Source organism: Leuciscus leuciscus (assembly GCF_965113295.1).
Source record: "Leuciscus leuciscus genome assembly, chromosome: 23".
NCBI classification, from domain to species: domain Eukaryota; kingdom Metazoa; phylum Chordata; class Actinopteri; order Cypriniformes; family Leuciscidae; genus Leuciscus; species Leuciscus leuciscus.
Window position 1 is genome coordinate 1,773,610 of NC_138747.1, and position 17,946 is coordinate 1,791,555.

Here is a 17,946-nt window from a genome sequence, read left to right on the forward strand (position 1 = left end):
GCTTCTTCAGGTTGTTGTGTTATTTTTCAGGATTCTTTGATGAATAGAAAGATATTTGAAAAAGAAACATTTTGTGACATTCTAAATATCTTAACTGTCACTTTTGATCAGTTTAATGGAACATACAATGATACAATGTTCCACTAAAGTTCCAATGATGTCACTTAAGTTTCCAAACACTTGTTGGTCTCAGCTCATTTGCCTGAGATGCTTTTGGGAAACCCAGAGAGATCCCGAACAAAGAGCCCGGCACATTCCATCAGAGAGAGGCCCGGATCCGGGATCTGTGGAGTCTGACAGATATTGTGATTTCTTTGATCAACTCAGACCTGAGCACATCAAACTGTTCCCAGATCAGTCTGAGAGCAGTCCGTCTATTCACAGACACAAGCCCTAGTTAAGCCTCTGATCTAATCTTGCAACTGTCAGCTAAGAGGATTCCAGTCTCTCTAACCATGCAGATTAGCCGAAGTGAAGCATGCTGGGAGAAAAAGGACACCCCGGGGACTCTGTTTTTGTGTCTCTGATGCAACATGTTCAATCTGAGAGACGCTTTGAGCTCAGTTCTGAAGACATTATGATGTTAGCAATAATTCCTGATGCAGTTTTGATGTGGACAGAAGCTGACGCTGCATGACACGTCACACACCACAGTCTCACACACACTCCACCTTAAGAGAGCTCTGTGAGGAAGGATGGGTTTTTCCCGGAAACACAAGCGCCGGATGCCGTGATTGGTCGATTATGCATGAAGTGAAGATCTCCTGAAAGAGGATAATCAGAGGACGATATTCATATCTCTGAACAGCCAGAAAGCCTGTCATACTCATTTAATAACAAGTCAAAAATGCAATGAAACAGTCTGTACGATGTTTGGGTGTATTGATAGAGGTTTATTAGTCTGATCAACTTTACATCAAGCGGTTTTTAATTTTTAATATAATTATCTATAATTCAATAATTCAATTTTTTTTAATTTTTTTTAAAAAGAAGTCTCTTCTGCTGAATTTATTTGATAAAAAATAAAGTAAAAAATTTGAAATATTAGTACAATTTAGAATAGCTGTTTTCTATGTGAATATATAGTAAAGTGTAATTTATTCATGTGATCAAAGCTAAATTTGTAAAAAAAAAAAAAAAAAAAATTTTTTAAATCTTTTAAAATATATAATACTTTATAAGATAACAATCCAGTTCAATATTTGATATTGTTTTATCTTTGTAGAGTGTTGAGTTTGAATGGATGGATCACAACTCTTAAGTTTGTGTTTTGCTTTGAGAAAGTTGCATAAAATCAAACAAGTTATTCACATTTACAACCCTATGCTAATAAATATAAACAACAAATGACAATTGTGGGGTTCTGGTTTTGTTCTTCAGGGTCAGTTGATGTCACACAGAGGTATCTGGTGAAGATCTGGCCAGTGTTTGGGTTTATTGATTGCCGGTGCCGATGGGACTGGGTCGGGTTTCAGTATCGAGTGCCAAATCCACGAATCTCCAGTTTAGAGATGCGTCTCTCGTTGGAGAACTGAGCGCGGTCGATCCGAGAGCTGGGACTGCCCACCTTACTGAGCCAGTACATCCTAGAGAGAGAGAGAGAGAGAGAGAGAGAGAGAGAGAGAGAGAGAGAGAGAGAGAGAGAGGAGAGAGAGAGAGAGAGAGAGAGAGAGGGAGAGAGAGAGAGAGAGAGAGAGGAGAGAGAGAGAGAGAGGAGAGAGGAGAGAGAGAGAGAGAGAGAGAGAGAGAGAGAGAGAGAGGGAGAGAGAGAGAACATGTCAGAGAATATGGAATATGATGCACGAGTGAGTCAACTGGACTCGTTTGAAGAGACTGTCATTTTCTGAACTCGACATCATCTCTATGTTCCACAGAAGAAAGACAGTCAATCACAGGTTTCACAGCTGTCATAAATCTTACAGGTTTTTTTGGTTTTTTTTTTTTACAATGCAGGTTTAGAACGACAAGAAAAAACGGCATAAGAAACACTGACAAAAACATAAACAAAGATCTTATTTTTTGCCCAACTACAGGAGGATAAACAGCATCCATTTTCTTTTTCGAAAACAAGGGCGAGGGCGAGGCACACACACACACACACACACACACACACACACACACACACACACACACACACACACACCCTAAACCTACCTATCAAACACACCCACACACTAACCCAACCCCAAACCCACACACACACACACACACAAACCCGAACCCTAAATCTACCTATCACTCACTCACACACACACACACACACACACACACACACACACACACACACACACACACACACACACACACACACACACACACACACACACACACACACACACACACACACACACACACACACACACACACACACACACACACACCCTAAACCTACCTATCAAACACACCCACACACTAACCCAACCCCAAACCCACACACACACACACACACAAACCCGAACCCTAAATCTACCTATCACTCACTCACACACACACACACACACACACACACACACACACACACACACACACACACACACACACACACACACACACACACACACACACACACACACACACACACACACACACCCTAAACCTACCTATCAAACACACCCACACACTAACCCAACCCCAAACCCACACACACACACACACACACACACACCCTAAACCTACCTATCAAACACGCACACACTAACCCAACCCCAAACCCACACACACACACACACACACACACACACACACAAACCCGAACCCTAAATCTACCTATCACTCACTCACACACACACACACACACACACACACACACACACACACACACACACACACACACACACACACACACACACACACACACACACACACACACACACACACACACACACCCTAAACCTACCTATCAAACACACCCACACACTAACCCAACCCCAAACCCACACACACACAAACCCGAACCATAAACCTACCCATCACACCCACACACTAACCCGACCCCAAACCCACACACACACACCCTAAACCTACCCATCACACCCACACACTAACCCGACCCCAAACCCACACACACACACACACACTGTTCCTCAAAGGGCTCTAAATGCATTCTTCTCCCTGTGGTCCGCAGCGCTGATCTTATATTGGATCAGAGAGTGAAAGAGAGTGTGTGAGAGTGTGAGAGAGTGTGTGTTCAGAGCATCTGCATGACTGCCCAATATCCAGCTCTATAATGGGCTTTCAGGAAGAGGAGGAGCTCGAGTCAAAGAGAACAACACGATCTCTACAGCAACAGCACAGGAACGGCCCCTGATAAAGAGTGTGTGTGAGCCTCGGGAATGACGGATCACAGACGGATCCGGGTTATTCCGGGGTTATCAGCCAGCCGTTACGAAAGCCTCCACTTTCACCAGGGTGCGGTTCACTCAGAACTGAGGAAACACAAACCCTGAGAGAGGAAAACACACACATGAACAGGCCTCACATCTCGGGTTTAAAGTGTTGATTCGTTTATATAGTGGACAAACTACACTGAGGGAAAATAGCTTTGAAAACACTTTCACTCAGAAATGGCTTGTAAATTTCACAAAGAAACAGCAAGTTATACAATAATGTCATACTTTTGACAATATGTTGACATTCAATTAATTGCAGTAAAAATATTTTTTATTTAAAAGATTTAGCCAAAATTATGATGTGTTTAATAGGACCAAACAGAGGCCCCTATTTTAACGATCTAAGCGCATGTTCTAAAGGTCACGGTGCAAGTTCACTAATGGCGCTTTTCCATTACCAGTACCAGCTCAACTCAACTCAACTCGACTCAGCTCGGCTCGGCTCGCTTTTCACTCCGTTTTCCATTGCAAATAGTACCTCCACAATAGTACCTGGTAGTCATAGCAACGCCGCAGGAAACTGCCGTGACTTAATCTTTTACGCGAGACGCGCGACACACCCCCGCTACCCACACACACAGGACAATGGAGGAAATCGAGTGTATGCTGTTTTTGGATGTTTTTGTTTTTATTTTTGCTGTTTTTTATTCAGGATACTCCGTCTGGCGCGTGCAATGATGACGCAGTGAATAGTGACGATTCTCTCTGACCAATCAGCAGTCTGCCGTGTTTTCACGTCACATTTTAGTATCGCCTCAGCTCGCCTCGGCTCGCTTAGAACCTCGCCGTAGGTGAGTTCTAAAAAAAGTACCTGGAAGCAGGTACAGGTACAACTTCTACACAGTGCAAAACCAAACAAAGGCGAGGCGAGTCGAGCTGGTACTGTGTAGTGGAAAAGTGCCATTAGTTCCGAATCCACTTTTGCTAGTTTAACGACGGGACAAATGATCGGCGCTCCCGGCGCATGGTCTAAAAGGGTTGTCTCGATTCTCTTCATGAGTAATGGGTGTGTTTTGGGATTTACGTGCGTTAAACCAATCAGAGTCTCATCTCCCATTCCCTTTAAATGACAGTTGCGCAAACGGATCTGCTCGTGCGCGAGGTTAAAGTGCGCTAGCAGAACATCTACGGGACAAGCCGGATTCACCATATCTTTATGTACACAATAATAATCTTTTACATTGTAACCCTTTTATTTTAAATATGGCATGTTTGTGTGCTTCTGTGCATCTCTGTGTGTGTAACAAGCAGAGTGTGTGTGTGTTGTGGACCCGCCTATAGGCGCACATTACTAACGCGCTCTTTAAATAACAAAAAAATATTGCGCAATTGACTTTCGACCAGGTTTCAGTCGGTCAATGGCTCAGTTCCTCAAAATAGCAACACGCCAACAATGCGCCAGAACACACACTCATTCTCAGACCAGCAGCCCATGGGCACACAAATGGGCGCAAATGCATTTGCTATTTAAACAACGTGAAAATGATAACTGCGTCAGGCTGAAACTAGCAAAACACACTTGCGTCGCGCTTGGCGCTGCATTGCGCTAGGTGTAAGATAGGGCCCAGATACTTTTATTGTTAATTTATGTAAAATGCATTATAATAATTGTATTTAATAATTAAAAATTTATAATTTCAAACTAGCATCTATATAGCAACCAAAATATATATATTTTTTATATTACATTATATTAATTTATAATTATTTAACTACACTTTAATGGCCTCTTCTGTGTGTTCATATATAGGTGATAGAGAACCCTTTAAACAATGAACTTTCCTCATTCTCACGCTCTGAATGACTGATCCGCTCTTCTGAAACACTCTCACTCTCTTTCATAAACCCGTACAGCTGTTCTCTGAATATATAAACACTGGAGTTTCTGTAGTGTTCATTGTGTTATGAAGGAAAGGAGTTTCCCATCTCCCCCTGTGAGGAAGTCAGATAACATTGACACGCTGTGATAGGAAGGAATTTCTTCATACAGATATGCATTTCCATAAACCTCAGTCTAACAATCCGCCGGACGCTCTCACTTGCTCTGGTCAAACACCAGGAACACGAGACCAGTGTGACACCAAAACACCAGCGACTGTTTACTAACTGTGACTGCAATAGTGTTACAAGTATCACTAGATCAAAAAAAAAAAAAAAAAAAAAGTTTGATTAAATATTGAATGCACACATATATATAGTCTAAAAGGTGTGTGTGTGTGTGTGTGTGTGTGTGTGTGTGTGCATGTAAAAAATTTAATTTCAATTATTACAAAATATTCAATAGATTAATTATAATAAAAATAAATATATAAACTATATATTGTATAAAATGTATATTTTATTTTATTTATATAATATATTTAAAATATATAATAACATATTTTATATTTACAAACAATTTAGAAAAATAGTTAATAAAAACAATAAATAATAAAATATATAAATATATAATATAAATATTAGATATAATATAATATGAATATAATATTAAACTCTCACTCAAAATAATATCTATATTTATAACAAATAATATTGTATTAAAAATAATACACAAAAAATATTAACTTTTTTATTAATAATTACATTTATATTATATTGTAATTATATTATAAAAACAGTAAGAAACAATACATAGTTCAGAACCAACAAATGATAATAAAATATATAAAATGATATAAATATTATATATATATATAAATATTTAACACTCACAAAAATAATATTTATATTTTATAATAAATAATATTGTATTAAATGTAATATAATATTAATATATTTACTTTTTAAATTATAACAAATTATATTATAAAAACAATAAATAATAAAATATATAAAATATAATATTAAATACCCACTCACAATAATATTTATATTTTATATCAGATAAAAATATTGTTAAACAATAATATAATATTAAATATATTTATTTTTTTAAATTACTATTTATATTTTAAAATGATAATTCATATATTATTGTATATTTTGGGGATTTATTAAAATGAATAAGCTTAACTATGAGCAATAGTAAAAGTGATTCTAGCAACCCACAACAATTCTGAAAGATTTGTAAGAAAATGCGTTTAATTAGATGTATGAGTGGCACATGACAGGAGACAGCTGTAAAATGTCATGAACACACAGTGTGATGATCCTGACGGTCCTGAAATGCTCTCTGGCAACACTTCTACACTTCAGAGTTCATCCAGATATCATTCAGGGATGGGCGGAGGCCGTCTGGGAACGTTCCTTCGGGATCTACAGTCTCATCAACGTCACCAACACACACACACCCGTCCACAACCCAGGAGAGTTCACCAAACCATCCCAACACGCCAACAAACAGATGAAGAGAGCCAAGTGATAACATTACAGAGGAAACAGACTGACAGATGTAAAAAAATGAGCTAATTTAGGTAAAGAAAAACAAGGAATGGGAAAACAAGTAAAGGGGGCGGGGCCTGGAGGTTTGCCATCCGTCTGAGTAAATATTTAATGAGCAAACACATTTGTGTTCACTTGCATCTCGTGTTCACCAGCTGGAATGAGGAAGAGGAGGCTTTCAGAAGAGGAAAAGCTTTTCTCATGCAATACTGGAGCTCTTTGTCACTGTATCCAGGCAATCGCATGTACAGCTACATGATCACACACACACACACACACACACACACACACACACACACACACACACACACACACACTCAGGGGGTTTCTAGATTGTGTAGCAGAGTGTAAGTAAATAGGACACGGTTCCACCAGAGAATCACAGCTAAAAATGGCTTTACAGGGCAGCGGCCACCTTAACCTACTTCAGAAACATAATCAAGTCTAAAAGTCCTTTCAAATCCCTTTCTCATTGAAAATACCTTTTCACTTAGAAATATGGAATATTATTTAAGTAAAATAGTTTGCGAATTCCATTTGATATGACTTTAAGACAAGAATCTTCTAGCTAGAAAGCAAAGTTCACTGGGACAAACTTTGATGTTGGCTTGACAAAGCCGTATGAAAGTTTTAACGTTTTATAAGCTTTACATTTTGTGAAGTAGAAAGAAAGAAACTAACATGACTGCTAGCATGAATTAGCATGTTGTTATCAATTTTACCAGATTTTTAACATGAACTAGCATTTTTCTGGCATTTAACACATTGCTAGCATGAATTATGTTGCTAACATGTTTTAACACGTTGTTAACATGAATTGGCATGTTGCTAGCACAAATTAGCATGTTGCCAGAATGTTGTTAACATTATTTAGCATGTTGCTAACATGTGTTAGCATGTTGCTAACATAATTTACATATAAAACATATTTTAGCATGTTTTCACACATTGTTAGCATGAATTAGCATGTTTGCTAGCATTTGATTTGATTTAACATTTTGCTAACATGACTTAGCATGTTTACTAACAGTAAAATTCATGCATGTTACTAGCATGTTTTAAAATCTTGCTAACATGATTGGCAATTTGTTAGCATGAATTATCATGTTATTAGCATGACTTAGCATGTTGTGTGTATGTGTTCAATGAACTCTAATGCTAATGTTGGTCAAAAACAAACTTTCAAAAGCAGTTTTTGTCTTGTCAAACGCAGGCGATGATACTGAAGCCGCTGAACGACTGTTTAAACAGATCAAGCTGACAGTAATGCTGTTATTATAGCGCTTAACAAACGCTGAAGAGCCTCATCAGTGTCTTCATCACCAGATTAATGATCAGACTCAGACTGCAACTGTGACACAGATTTCTGGACAATTACGCAAAAGAAATTAATTACATTAATGGACTACAGGGATTTAAGGGACTTTAAACCTACTGTGTGCATTTGAAGTAATACACAATTAAAGCTCAGCGATCATTCATTTTAGTAATATCCAGCATTATTGTTCAGGCCTCCATACTGAGCAGCGCACACACTGTACACGATGTTCAACGTTTCGCTGTTGTCACATGACCTCGTTATCTTTCATGTTTAATTCAGTGAGTGACATCCTGTTATCATCTCAGAAATATATGCAGTTATTTGGCATATTTCTTTCTAATTTTGTACAAAAAATATCTTAGTTTCATCAAATAATAGTTTTTAATAATAACAAAATATTTATTATAAAATTTAAAAATAATATTTGTCATTTATTGAATATATGTAGTTTTATTTTAGCATTGTTTATATACTATTATCGCTTTTATTATAATAATATTAATATTTATTAATATTTATTATTCATTATTGTATTAATATTAGCTTGAAATATGCTTTTGGCTTTGTTTTTTAATTATTACTAACGTTTAATTTATTTTTAGTTAAGTTTATATTTTTTTTTTGCATGTAATAAATGTAGTAATTTCAGGTAGTCGCCAAGGCAACAAGTTTCCCATCTAATATTTATATTTTATTTTAGCTTTATTTCAATTTAAAAAATGTTTTAAATACACTGTAAAAAACATAAGTTACTGCCTTAAACTTTTAAGTACATTAGACTTGTTCAAGTCATTTCAACTTAAATTAACTTACATTAAACTTAAACTGACTTAAAAAAATTTTGTTGAATCTTGTATAACTTAAAAAAGTTGAAAATTGCTTAGCTTATTTTGATGAGTTAAAGCGTTGTAAATATATGTTGTTATAACTTATTGATCATATAATTTTTTACAGAATGATTACTCAGATTTATTCAAAAACAAACTAAAAACTTCACAAAACAGAATCTCAGAAACATGAACAGAACAACCAACTAAACACAACAACGCACTGATGCAGATCTGAACGAAACACAAGGCTTAAATAGACAGCAGAGGAACTAATAAGACTAATTAATGAGACACACCTGAACTGAAACTCAAATCAAATCAGTAACCATGGAAACAAACAGGCAGGGGGCGGAGAAAGACGGAACTGAATTAATGAACAGATTAACCAAACACAGACCTCAGAGATATAATCTGAGTAATAATCAGAGACTCTGTCCGTGTTCTGTTTACGCCTCCGCCTTCTGGCAAACGCTGTCATAGCATGCCATATACTTAGATATTAGCAAACTTAACTCACATTAAATTGTATATTTTCAGTATACATTTAGTTTTGATTATCTTATATGTCGATTTGTTAATTGGTCTATTTATAGTGTATGTTATGTCTACCTGTTGTTTGTCCTGCTAATTTGTTTTTCCTATTTATGCTTGTACTTACTTTGCACATTTCTGACCCTGGACCACAAAACCAGTCGCATAGAGCAATTTTATGAAATTGAGATTTATACATCACATGAAATGAAAGCTGAATAAATAAGCTGTCCATTGATGTGTGGTTTGTTAGGATAGGACAATATTTGGTCGAGATACAACTATTGAACATCTGGAATCTGAGGATGCAAAAAAATCGAAACATTGAGAAAATCTCCTTTAAAGTTGTTCATTTATGTTCACGATTGTGCAGCATTCACTCACACACATACATGTTTTATATATTTTATTTACGATAGGAAATTTACTAAATATCTTCATGGAACATGATCTTTACTTAATATTCTAATGATTTATGGCATAAAAGAAAAATCGATAATTTTGACCCATACACATTGACCCATACCCAGAATACCCTAGCAACCGCCTACCAACCACCCAGAATACCCTAGCAACCGCCTAGCAACACCATAACAACCACCCTGAATACCCTAGCAACACCCTAGCAACCACCCAGAATACCCTAACAACCACCTAGCAACACCATAGCAACCACTCAGAATACCCTAGCAACCGCCTATACAGAATAGCAAATCATCACAATAGCAACCACCCAGAACACCCTAGCAACTGCCTAGCAACTCCCTAGCAACCACCCAGAATACCTTGGAAACCGGGCCAGAACACCATAGCAACCGCCTAGTAAAACCCTAGCAACCGTGCCGAATTTTGCCACTGCAAGCACCACTCACATTTTCTTCAGGAAATGTACATTCTAGTTTTATTTTGCTATTGCCACAAATATACCCGTGCGACATGTGACTGGTTTTGTGATCCAGGGTCACATATGAGCTTGGAAAAATGCAATTTCATTCTGCCGTAAACTATTGCTCTATAGTTGGAATGACATTAAAGCACTTTGAACTTAAAATCAAAACAAACTTGACGACGTGACACATGCAAAACATACAGTGCACAGTTTTATGCAAAAATAAAAAGTAATAATAAGTAAGTAAGTAATAAAGTAAGAGTAATCTCATCTCTCCCTCAGTAATGTGCACAAATAATGTCTGGTTCACGTTTGAGACTGTGATGATGTCATAAAGCCCTCGCCCCTGTGCTCCCCCCCGCCCAGACTGACATCATGACATCATCACTCCACGCCCCACCCGACCCGAGGGACTGCAGACCACAAACACTCACTCAAAACACAGCTCAGGCTGCAGAAGCTTTCAGCACACTAAAAGCTTTCTACTCTATAGTCTCCATCTATCAGTGTAGGTTACAGCACAGCAGTGATGGGTCTCTCATGATCGATCCGTTCGCTGCGTCTGTCACGTGACAAATGAACGAAAGACTAATTGTTAATGTTCCCTGTGAATTATTTTTGACTGCATTATAATGATTTCTTAATTCAGTCAGAATATGATCAGGATTGCGTGGGTGGACGTGTTCGGGGAATTTGGCTGTTAAAAGTATAACATTTAAAGCCACTTAAATGAACAAAATGACTCAAAAAAAATAAAAAGATTAGTTAATTTAGAGAAACGATATCGAACAAGAGTCAGTAAAATGATCCGAACTTCCCAGAATCTATTTTCACTATCAGTCTTTCTAGACTGTTCCATGACTCAAACACTGGAACGCTAACGCCACCTTCTGGTTAGAAGAGGAACTGCACACCAGACAACACTCATCTGGGTTTAGTTTATCTGTAAATTAGTTCAGTTCTGTCTTCCTCCGCCCCTGCCTGTTTGTTTCTACAGTGTTTGATTGATAGTTAGTTCAGTTCAAGTTTGTCTTGTTAATCTGCTCTCCAGTTCTGCCTCTTTAAACCCTGTGTTCTGCCTTGTTCTTGGTCAGTTCTTATCGTTGCACTAAGTTGGTTGTTCTGTTTCTGCTCTTGAGTTCTTTGTAAGGTTTCGATTTTGTTTAATAAAAGACTGCTGCAATTAGATCCTGCTTCCTCCATTGCTGAAACCGACTGTAACTGTAATTATAACTGATTGCACACTGACCAGATGCATACTCACATTTCCTTCACTTTCTCTGGAGGTCCCTGCACCTGTCCGATCACAGTGCCCTGTCTAGTGTTCTTCACCCAGCCTGTGACGCCCAGATTCTTCCCCTCTGCTTCTGTATACTGTGGTAAAGCAGGACGGATGAGAAATGAGGGTCAGACAGAGTCAAAGACATGAATGATGAAACAAGGGGCTTGATCTTGCATTAATGCATTAGAAAAATGCTATTAATTTCATTGTATTCAAAGGACAGATTTTATCAGTTCATGCATTCATATACTCGTATGCAATTATATACTTTGTATGCTCGTATATATGCATTTATACACTTTATCATATATATTATATATACTCGTATATTTGTACTTATACACTTTATCATATATACTCGTATATATGCACTTATACACTTTATCATATATATTATATATACTCGTATATATGCATTTATACATTTTATCATATATATTATATATACTCGTATAAATGCATTTATACACTTTATCATATATATTATATATACTCGTATAAATGCAATTGTACACTTTATCATATATACTCGTATATATGCACTTATACACTTTATCATATATATCATATATACTCGTATATTTGTACTTATACACTTTATCATATATACTCGTATATATGCACTTATACACTTTATCATATATATTATATATACTCGTATATATGCATTTATACATTTTATCATATATATTATATATACTCGTATAAATGCATTTATACACTTTATCATATATATTATATATACTCGTATAAATGCAATTGTACACTTTATCATATATACTCGTATATATGCACTTATAAACTTTATCATATATATTATATATACTCGTATAGATGCAATTATACACTTTATCATATATACTCATATATATGCAATAATACACTTTATCATAAATACTCGTATAAATGCACTTATAGACTTTATCATACTCATATATATGCAATTATACACTTTATAAAAAAATTACTCGTATATATGCACTTATACACTTTGTTATACATATCATATATACTCATATATTATATATTCTCGTATACATGCACTTATAGACTTTATCATATCATATATACTCATATATATGCAATTATATACTTTATCATATATTCTCGTATATACGCACTTATAATACTTTATCAAATATATCATATATAGGCCTACTAAATACCAAATATATTCAGATATCTTACCCATTTCACTTACTTTTATTACCCATTTACTACTTACATCTAGTAGATCTAGCACGTGTTTGTATTTGCACAGCAATCACTTATTTTCTAGTAGAATATCATATTACCATGTCTAAAAACATAATACAATGTTTCTATTTTTGGTTAGTGTTAGTAGGGTCTGCCATTCTTAGTTATATAAGCAAACTTTGTAAAACAAACTTAGTTTGCATTATCCATAAATGTCTCACCATTCTGAAGCAAACACCTGAAAAAAGACAAACATTTATGAGTTTTTGGAATACGTGCAACTGTCTATAGCCTACAAATGTAATTCATTTATGCAGCCCTATACTTGTATACAATAAACACATAGCAATAAAGAATAATCAACAAAATTAATATTATATTAAGACATAAAATGCACAAAGCCGTAAAGCCTTTTTTGAGCTGAGGCATAAATAAATAAATGCTCGTCTATTTTTGGAGGCGTGGCGTGAATTAATATCGCCAAGTTTGCAAAACAGTCAAATACCCACCCTGAACATTCCCGAACACCTCAAAATCTACAGACACATATTTTTCACCGGCGTCTGAAGACATTGCAAACAATGTTACAAGGATCAGGACCAAAAGAGAAGTCCAGCAGATGTTTAAATTACAGATAATCATAAATAAAAGAGCCTGACGCCACGGCCACGCGCAAGGCAACGAGACCTAACACGTGCGTCACGTGACACCTGTTACTTTTCTCAGCGTTTGACGTGATGGACAAATCACAGTCGTTGTGGTTACAGGATGGTGAGTTTTAAAGCATTATTTTGTAAAGATTGTTTGGACTAGGTTTATATTTCTACGTTAGACTCCCATACTTTAAAGTATCACATGTAAAAGATGTAAAATGCCTCTAATAAGACAAAATTCGTCCAGAGATTTGCTTTCTGAGCGGCCGCGCGCCCTCTGGAGGATGAGACTTCTGTGTTCATTCTCGCGAGAGTTTTCAACACCGGATATATCAGTGAGATTTTAATAATAGATTCAACATTAGGCTGTGTTACAACTCTAATATAGAGTGTTATTATACATACATGTAATCATTCTGAATAATATCCTATATTTATGAATGAGCAATAAAAAAAATAAACAATACACTGTTAAAGATATTAAATATTTTACATAGTACAGTTAAATGTTCTGAGGCAGTACATTGATTTTTGCATGTAAACACATCAAATTATTTAGTCTCCTTATTCCAGAATGATTGAGTTTATAAAAGCAGACCAGATTACATCAATAACCACAAATAATGAGCTTCAGAAATGTGCCGACACACACATAACACGACACAATATTCCTCTAATATCCTGATGAGATTTGAATATTCTCAGCCACAGTTTGTCCTCTGTAATCTAGTATGTTTATGATTGAAAAACAAGCCTGGCCGTCAGAGATTAGATACAAAACATTTAGATCTGTGAATGCACAAACATTTTATTAGAGATGCAATTTGCATACAAGGGTTTAAATGTCTTCACAGACAAATCCTTTCAAGAAAACAAATCACATTTGGATTTGACAGAGACCTTAGACCCAGAACATGACAGTTCAGTGTTTTCACACGTCTGATGATCACAGAAGGACAGGATCAGACGTTCATGCCTTTAAAAACCACAATCTCAAAGATCAGCCTTGATGATGGACAGTTTTGGAGCATTATATGTTGCATTAATGCTGAATATAAATCAAGTAAAGGAAAAGGTGATGCAATAAATTAAACATTTCTTTAGTGAATTTATTTCTAATTTAACAGTCTAGTTGGAGCAATTAAAATGTTTTATCTATGCACACATCATCATTATTGTGTTAAATGCACGTGCATGTAATCTTAGATCAGAATAACTCTTCTCTTCTCTGATGATGAGGGCGGAGCCAGGGCCGGCCCGCGGCATAGGCGGTATAGGCAAATGCTAGGGGCGCCACTCATCCATAGGGGCGCCAGAATGAGTGAACGAGTGATTTTTTATTTTATTTATTTTTTTACATTTTTTTTTTTAATATATATATAATACCATTTTAAAACCATTAATTCGAAATACTACAAAAAAAAAAAAAAAAAAAAAGTCCGGCTCACCAATCGTCCCCCGCCCATCGAGTGCTTGAAGTGCGTCAGAAACAGAGCGCGCGCGCGATCAGTTGTTGGTAATTTGTTGTGTAGCGTGCGCGACTCCGCATCCAATGTAGACAGCACTGCTTTTGTTAACACACAGCTCGTAGAAATGGGCCTGGCAGCTCGCGCCAGTTCTAGACGCGGTGAAAGTTTCCTGATTGTGACGGAAGGCCGAATTTACATGACACATTATAAATGAGCATAGTCTGCGATAGATACAGTGTCAAAAAGAAGAGAAGAGGATAAAAGGGGATAAAGACAGAGGTAAAGTGATGTAGTGAATGAACAATTTATGGCATAGGAGTAAGATACTATAATTTCATGGCAGTTATTTTTACCTTAAACTTAATGTTAGCAGTTGTTCTGAGTTCTCCAGAGTCCCCAGACTGTGTGGTTTTGTAACAATCATGTCAGTTTTAAGACGCATTTTTTATTATCACTTTTTTATTAATGTTTTACTCTACAGTTGTGCAGTTGTGGGGATACAGTACAGGCCAAAAGTTTGGAAACATTACTATTTTTAATGTTTTTGAAAAAAGTTTCTTCTGCTCATCAAGCCTGCATTTATTTGATAAAAAATACAGAAAAAATAATAAATATTGTGATATATTATTACAATTTAAAATAATTGGTTTTCAATTTATTATACTTTAAATTATCATTTATTTCTGTGATGCAAAGCTGAATTTTCAGCATCATTACTCCAGTCTTCAGTGTCACATGTGACATCCAGTCTATCACATGATCCTTTAGAAATCATTCTAATATTCTGATTTATTATGAGTGTTGGAAACAGTTCTGCTGCCTAATATATTTGATGAATAAAAGGTTAAAAAGAACTGCATTTATTTAAAATAAAATAAAAATATTTTCTAATTATATAAATCATCTTTACGATCACTTTTTATCAATTTAACACATCCTTGCTGAATAAAAGTATTGATTTATTTCAACAAAAAAAACAAAAAAAAAGACCCCAAATTACTGACCAGTAGTGTATATTGTTGTTACAAAAGATTTCTATTTTTAAAACATTTAAAAAAACTATTTTACTATTTATTTATCAAAGTATCCTAAAAAAGTATCACAGGTTATGAAAAAATATTAAGCAGCAGAACTGTTTCCAACTTTGATAATAAATCAGAATATTAGAATGATTTCTAAAGGATCATGTGATAGACCGGATGTCACATGTGACACTGAAGACTGGAGTAATGATGCTGAAAATTCAGCTTTGCATCACAGAAATAAATTATAATTTAAAGTATAATAAATTGAAAACCAATTATTTTAAATTGTAATAATATATCACAATATAAAAAAAATTTCTGTATTTTTGATCAAATAAATGCAGGCTTGATGAGCAGAAGAAATTTCTTTCAAAAACATTAAAAATAGTAATGTTTCCAAACTTTTGGCCTGTACATTTTATGGCATAGTAATGATATTTATTTACAGGTTTATTCAAAATAGCAAAGTTCACATTAAATCTTTATTGTAAATCGTGCTATAAAAGATAATGGGGACTTGACTTGAATGCTATGTAATGCTCTTGGTATTTGTGTTTAGGCTGTAATGTGTGTGTGTGTGTGTGTGTGTGTGTGTGTGTGTGTGTGTGTGTGTGTGTGTGTGTGTATATAGGCCTATATATATATATGCTAAATCATGAACACAATGACGGGGTGAAATGGGCTGTGATGCATGGGGCGCCAGGTAAAATCTTGCCTAGGGCAGCAAATTGGTCAGGGCCGGCCCTGGGCGGAGCCACATGTCAATCACATGAGATCAGCCAATAGTCTTCCTCCCTTAACCCAAAAGCACTCAGAACATGTACAATTTGCAAGACCTACAAACTTTTTACCATAATAAATGTTTAGATATCTTTTCATTTAAGTAATGCCCTCTGTCTTTCTTTTTTGTCTTGTTTTTTGTTTTATTTTTATTTACATCCCTGTCTAACTGTTTTTTGTTGAAGTGTTTTCTTTCACTATTTTTATATTTTTGTTATTCTTAATAATTATTGTTGTGTTCTGATTCTGTTATTTCACATTGTAAACTGAATGTTCAAATAAAGCATTTAAAAAAAAAAGAAGAAAAAAAGGCTTGTTACATTGTTACATATAAAATAATAATAATAAAAAAAGAGATCAGCCAATAGCAAACCACACACACACACACACACACACACACACACACACACACACACACACACACACACACACACACACACACACACACACCATTTGTTGATTTGTTCCAACAGAGAGAACCCGTAATCCTAGAGCTCAGACTGACAACATTGTCGGCACATAAACATACGCGCACGCGCACACGCACGCGCACGCACACGCGCATTTAGCTGTCTAAATCAGTGCACATACATCTATTGTTTTTATAAAAAGACACAGATATTCAGATTCAGCTTCATTCTGGAGACACAGCGAAATAAACTCTCTTACACACTCACTGTTGGACGAACTTAGTCAACAAGGACGAGTAACTGGAAACTGATGATTCTGATGATGATTAATTACCCTGATCACCAGTCTGATGATTACAGTAATATTGATATCATTTCAGCCTGTTAATGGTTTTGTCTCTCGAATTGTTTTTGGTTGAATCTCTGTTTGGTTTATAAAATCTAAAGTGCCACAGAGGTTTTTTTATTGTTTTGTATTATGATTTTTTTTTTCCTCTCCATCCATCAGAACTGTCAGATTTGGCAATATTGTGCTCTTACATAAGACACAGCTGCACCAAAAACTATTTAGTCACTTAAGTAACACTAAAAAACATAATTGTATTAGATAACAAAATATCAAACAAAGCCTTAGCATTAAAAGCATCCGCACACACATGAACTAGTTCAACATGAATTAATATGGTGATAATATAGTCATTTTTCTGCTCAAGAAAAAATGCATACATAGAATTTAGAATTGAAATGTCATTTTGCTAAATTTTTTTATAATTATTGTGCATGCATGAG

At 35.6% G+C, this 17,946-nt stretch overlaps 1 protein-coding gene and 1 long non-coding RNA gene across 2 annotated transcripts in view; one reads left to right on the forward strand and one right to left on the reverse strand.

Moving 5' to 3' along the window:
* Nucleotides 1–978: 978 nt before the first annotated feature.
* On the reverse strand, nucleotides 979–13,527 carry acyp2 (acylphosphatase 2, muscle type). Its single transcript, XM_082156039.1, has 4 exons — nucleotides 13,330–13,527; nucleotides 13,042–13,058; nucleotides 11,606–11,715; nucleotides 979–1,586 (listed from the first exon to the last, which is right to left on the reverse strand). Exons 1-4 carry the CDS (start codon nucleotides 13,460–13,462, stop codon nucleotides 1,472–1,474), a joined length of 375 nt encoding a protein of 124 aa, XP_082012165.1. The 5' UTR covers nucleotides 13,463–13,527; the 3' UTR covers nucleotides 979–1,471.
* Nucleotides 13,528–14,724: 1,197 nt separating this feature from the next.
* The window catches only part of LOC309488058, a 145,904-nt gene continuing 142,682 nt past the window's right edge, over nucleotides 14,725–17,946 (forward strand). Inside the window, exon 1 of the long non-coding RNA XR_014202005.1 lies at nucleotides 14,725–15,785. This is a non-coding gene — a long non-coding RNA (uncharacterized lncRNA). The remainder of the gene's footprint in view (nucleotides 15,786–17,946) is intronic.